Source organism: Cynoglossus semilaevis, chromosome 17 (assembly GCF_000523025.1).
Source record: "Cynoglossus semilaevis isolate Cse_v1.0 chromosome 17, Cse_v1.0, whole genome shotgun sequence".
NCBI lineage: Eukaryota > Metazoa > Chordata > Actinopteri > Pleuronectiformes > Cynoglossidae > Cynoglossus > Cynoglossus semilaevis.
In genome coordinates, this window is record NC_024323.1 from 13,993,410 (window position 1) to 13,999,190 (window position 5,781).

The 5,781-nt window shown below is 47.6% G+C and overlaps 1 protein-coding gene across 3 annotated transcripts in view; it reads left to right on the top strand.

Moving 5' to 3' along the window:
- Positions 1 to 3,493, top strand: part of LOC103393523 (potassium voltage-gated channel subfamily C member 1-like) — a 14,203-nt gene extending 10,710 nt beyond the window's left edge. The window contains exon 6 of one of the 3 annotated variants that reach the window (XM_025064362.1): positions 2,130 to 2,372. In XM_025064362.1, coding sequence (XP_024920130.1) covers positions 2,130 to 2,228 — 99 coding nt within the window. In that variant the 3' untranslated portion in view covers positions 2,229 to 2,372. Of the gene's footprint in view, positions 1 to 372; positions 535 to 2,129 lie in introns of those variants that run through there. The other 2 variants (XM_025064363.1, XM_025064359.1) reach the window with 2 other exon arrangements.
- Positions 3,494 to 5,781: the final 2,288 nt, after the last annotated feature.

The window sequence follows — 5,781 nt, forward strand, 5'->3', positions numbered from 1 at the left end:
AGGGGAGTGATGCAGTGGGGGGGGGGGTGATGGGGTAGAAGAGCTTTAGTAAAGGAGACTCATTTTTATTCACAGCCACATACCAAGGTCTAAAATACAGCGTGGATGTGACGCCGTACGTCTCTGAACTTTGAAGATCTTTTTTTTCTGTCCATTTGATTTTCACCGGACTCTGAACGTTTGAAACATCAACGCACAGAAAAAAACAAAAACCAAAAGAAATCCTTAAAACAGACAAAAAACAAATGAGTCCATAAAAATATCTTGCAGTTCTCACGTCGAGCCTCCAGGTGAACGCTGTGTAAAAACGGGTTTTTGTCGTGAAAGTTTTCGCTGTGACATGAAGTTCAAATTGTTTTTTTTAATTTCAAGGTCAAGGGTTCTTCTCAGTGAGTCTCTCCACAGTCGTGGTTACAGAGACCTTCTACGGTTCAGGACTCAGGGATTAACGCACATCTTCATCACCACCTGGACGGCCCACGGTGCAGGTGGATCCTTTCTGTTGGTACCAGGAAGTGACTCTGGGCAGAAGGCCAACAGTTTGGGGGGGGGGGGGGGGGCAGTGCGATACTTAAATCAATCAGAATCAGAGACACTTTATTGATCCCCAGGGGGAAATTGTCAGCGTTACCGTTGGTCCTGGAAGAAGATTTCAAAAAGCATGAGAGAAAAGCACAAAGAAATACAAAAAAAAAAAAAATGATGTCATCATTATTGTGAGTACATTTTTAGCAGGTTGATGATGCTAACTGTAATACTGATAACACTCAGAGGGGGGAGTTGTAGAGTTGGAAGAGCGATGGACCTCGGTGAAGGTGGATCTCTGTCCAGACCTGTCAGTCAGACCTGGACCTTCTTCTCTCCGACTCCACCGTCTGATTCAGAGTCAGATTCAAGGCCGACAACGTTGCCAGCCTTCTAGAAAATTTGGAGTTTTTCCCACCATCTGTCTGGATATTAGTTGGACCAGTACCACAGACAGTACCACAGACAGTACCACAGACTCCACCTCAGTCCATTGAGGCCTGACCTCACAACCTACTGGACCAGGTTCTGCTGCTTGGACTCCATGCCAGAACGTGCTGATTTGAAGATTGATTTGAAGAAAAACAAAAAAAAATATTTGGGGACGGCGGAGATTCTGAAGGAAAGTGAGGTGTCAAAAAAAAAAACCTTCAGCCAATGTTCACTTTATAATTCATGGAAATGGTTTTTATTTTTTAATTATGACCTTGATTGATGGACTGGGGGCGGGCTCTAAGTGACCGCCCTGTTGTACCTGGACCATGATGTGAAGACGAAGGTGTTGGAGTGAGGTTGAAATTGAGAATATGAAAAAAATGATCTTGTAGATCCTCGAAGGTCCTTGAAGGTCCTTGAAGGTCCTTGAAGGTGTCACAGAGAGTCGTGGAGTTTTTTCCATGACAAAATCAAACTGCCTGAAACAGTGTTGCAGTCTGGGTAAAAAGAGACAAGACTCGTGTCCCATGTACACGAACATCACGTGACCTGAGCTGTAAACACAGACGTGGAGCATCTTTAAAACAAAGATAAAAAAAACTTAATAGTCAGAAACTAAACAACAACGAATGAGAGCAAAAGTAAAAAAAAAATGTTCTGTTAAAATAGTCAGAAACTAAACAAGGACAAATGAGAGGAAAAGTAAAAATAAATTTGTAAAAAATTATATTTTAAATGACTTTAAAGTCTGCTGTTGTTTCCATTTCTCAGGTTTAATTATCAGAAATGTTCCATATATAAAATTCATTGAGTGTTTTGGATACAATGCAAACAAATGGAAAAGCTTTTAAACATCTTTGCATCACTCTGTGGAAAATTCATTTAGATTTATTTTTTTATTTTTTTATTTTAAAGCTGTTGTTACTGCCGGGACTTTATCCTGTAACGTGACCCACGGTTTCATGTAAGTGATAGGGATTAAAATCTGGAGCGGTTGGAAGATGTGCTGCCGGTGCATCACAGTTTGGAACACGGTGTAGTTTGTTCGACAGAAATGAACTCAGTCTGTCAGTCAGAGTCCGTCATTCAGCAGAGAAATCTACTGATTCATAAAATCCGCATCTCCCTCTCTCTCTCTCTCCCTCTCTCTCTCTCTCTCTCCGGGGCAGACCCCTCCTCTCTCTCCCCCTCTCCCTCTCCCTCTTCCTCTCTCCTCCTCCTCCTCCTCCTCACAGTTGCTCCTGTGGCTGCAGGTCGGGACAGTATAACAGAAGCCCACAGTGCAGGACAGCGGGTGGATGGAACAGCGCAGCGGCAGCGGCGGCAGCAGCTGAAGCAGCAGTCAGGCGCACCGACCGAAGCATGCCCCAGTGCAGCCATGACTTGCTCGGCGTCAGATAGCGAGAAGATCGTCATCAACTGCGGCGGGATTCGACACGAGACCTACCGGAGCACCCTGAAGACGCTGCCGGGAACGCGCCTGTCTTGGCTGACCGAGCCCGACGCTTACAGCAACTTCGACTACGACCCCAAGTCTGACGAGTTCTTCTTCGACCGTCACCCGGCCACCTTCGCCTTCATCCTCAACTACTACCGCACCGGCAAGCTCCACTGCCCCAACGATGTGTGCGGCCCGCTGTTCGAGGAGGAGCTCGCCTTCTGGGGCATCGACGAGACGGACGTGGAGGCGTGCTGCTGGATGAACTACCGGCAGCATCGCGACGCCGAGGAAGCCCTGGACAGCTTCGAGACTCCCGAGCCGGATGCACCCGAGGACGACCCGGCGCTCACCGGGGGCGCGGATGGTGACCTGAAGCGGCTGTGCATGCAGGAGGACGGCCGCAGGGCGACGTGGTGGCAGGTGTGGCAGCCGAGGATGTGGGCGCTCTTTGAAGACCCTTACTCCTCCAAATACGCCCGGGTGAGTGAGCACAGAGGAAACACGTTATTTCTCTCTCCCCCTCTCTCTCTCTCCCTCTCGTTTCCTTTCTCTGATTTTTTTTTTATTTTTTTTTTAATCGACCTGTCTTCCTCCCGCTGACACATCTGCCTCTGGCACCGCGTTGCCTTTGCGCATTATTGCGCGCACAAATCTCGGGAGGAGAGAATTAGCCTTCGTCTCCTGTTCCTCTTCATCCTAATGTAATATTTCTCACTGACATCTGTGTAAAAACCCGTCCACTGCTGCTGCTGCTGCTGCTGCTGCAGCTGCAGCTCCTTGTCTCTCTGCTCCTGAACCACAGCATTTCTGCAGCCAAATACTGCAGAGTCTAACTATCACTGCAATGCATTGTCCAATCCGGTTCTCCTCAGTCCACATCCAGTGTGAACGGTGCAGCGGAGGAGAGAGGAACCCGAGGATCAGGTGGGCTCAGAGCCCCAGTCACTGCAGTCTCCTGAAAACCCATCACTCTCATTTCACACCTCTGTTGTCATGACCGTGGCTGCCTCTGGATTCTTGTTGTGGTGTTGGAAGGCGGTTACTTTTAAAGGACTGGTTATTTGTAGCACTGACATACCCCCCTCCCCCCCCCTTCCCCCCCCCCCCCCCCCCCCCCCCTCCCCCCCCCTTCCTCCCACTAAAATATACGCTGAATTAGTATCAAAGTTGACCTTGAATTTTCCCTCTGCATCAGTATTTTCTGTGTGAAAAGGAAGCGTCGCCCCTTTTTCCGTAGAAGCCCATGTATTTAGCAGAGTGATGGTTGGATGGATGGATGGATGGTTGGATGGATGGTTGGATGCATTAAGCTGCAGGAATGAGTTGATGAAAAAATGTTAAGATCTGAACCACCGCACTCTCTTTAATACATCTTTAAACCGACCGCTCGGTCACCGCGGTGACCTCGGCTCGGCGGTGCTGAACGGATGTCCGTGCGTTTGGCCTCTGCAGACTGCTGCGCCTCCTGTCTGTCCGGAGAAAAAAAAAAGTTATTTACAAATAAATTAATTCTTTAATTATTGAATCACCCGCCCGGCTCAGCTACAGAGGCAGGTTATCTGGGTCAGACAAGTTCAGTGGAGAGAAAGTCCGCAGGATCCAGGAGTAGCATGACACCTGGATCAAATATGCAGGGGAGCAGAGCACGTTAACCCCCCTCTCCCTCCCCGCCCCCCCCACGCTGGGAATTATCTTTAATTTATCTGGCTGTGTGTTCTCTCTCTTGGCCTGGTTTCGACTCAACATACCCCGGATGTACAGTGAGTGACGTGGACCAGGACGCTCCTGGTGTGGAAACATCATGGCGTCTCTGCACACACTGTGTTGTTTCTGTGTTAGTTCTAGTTCCTGGTGCGACTTGCACTCACTGGTCAGGACCAGATGCAGCGATGAAGGGTTAAAGATTTCTGTTCATCCCAGATTTCTGTGATGTCTGTGTTAGACAACCAGAATCCTATTGGTTAGTCCAGCTGTCAATCACTTCATATATGTCATTTGAATGTGACTGTGGTGTCAATCACATTGTCTCTGCTTATGTGTTATCGGCAGATTTCCTTTAAATGGGATTGCGTTTCTCAAAATTGACGATATGACAAAAAAACAAAACATTGTCAGGAAATATTTACATTTGGGGAAAGTGCAGTATTTTTTGCAGCTCTTTTTTTTTAATCCTAAATTATATCCTTCTTCTGTACTGGACTTTAGCTAATGTTTTCCCTCCCCCCTCCTCCTCCACGCCTCTCACCCCTCTCTCTCCTACACACTTCCTCACGTTCAGCCCTTTCCTTCCCCTGCAGGCTCAGTCCTACACCTCTCTCTCCCTCGTCTCCCTCGTCTCCCTTGGCCTTCCTTTGCTTAATTGTCTCTAAAAAAAAAATCTATGGCCATTTGCAGGGCCTGCAGTCAGCGCTGACCTGGTTTATTGTGTGGTGAGTTGTAGTTTGTGTGAACTCTGCTGGACACAGAGACAGAGCGTCCACTCAGTCACTCGGACACTTGAGACTAAGACACACTCACACACACACACACACATACACGTGTGCACATGTAAACACTTGCAGCGTGCACAGAACGATACGAATATCTGCAGACCTACGCACGTGCTAGTACGATAGCTTTGGACGGGAAATATTCGACTGTATGCAGATGATAAATATTAAAATCTTAGAACCAAAACCAACCGAAGAGAAACATTAACCTAGAATTCTAGTCCAGGACGTACGACGGATGGACGACAGCGTCACTTAAAAATATTTAAAACAATTTTTTTTTACTTTTTATAACATGCCACAACCATTTTTCTGTGGAATTCAGAGGCCAAGTTTTCATATGTTACCCTGTGGTTCCCAAAGTGAGGGACACACCCCCCTTCGGGAAACACAAAGTTAGTTATTTGTATTGGTAGTTAGGCAAATGTGCGGCAAAAAAAACTGGCAGTTTTATAGAAATCACGGCAATTTAGATCAAGTTTGGTGAAGGGGTCACAGTGGGGGGGCCGGAGGTTGGGCCACAGAGTATTGATGTAGCTGTAAAGTTTCAAACATTTGTACATTTTTCTCCTACGTCACACAGACCTGACATTAGGAGTACATTTTTGTGAAATCGTCCGACGGCTGATGTGACACCTCCCGTCCAGATGTTGGCAGTAGCTGCGGCTCCAAACGGCCACAGAGGAAATCACTTCACCGTCAAACGTCTGACAATCGTCTGTGTTCGTCCTCGCACTCATTTCCTGATGGAGAGATGTTTCTGACACGTTTCTCCGGCTGCAGTTTGACTGACGTTGTCTTTGGAAAATACTTAGCACGGAGATGTCGTGACGGGTGACGAGACCCGAGGGGGCGGGGGGGCAGATGGGTTTTGAAGAGATGTCGCTGGAG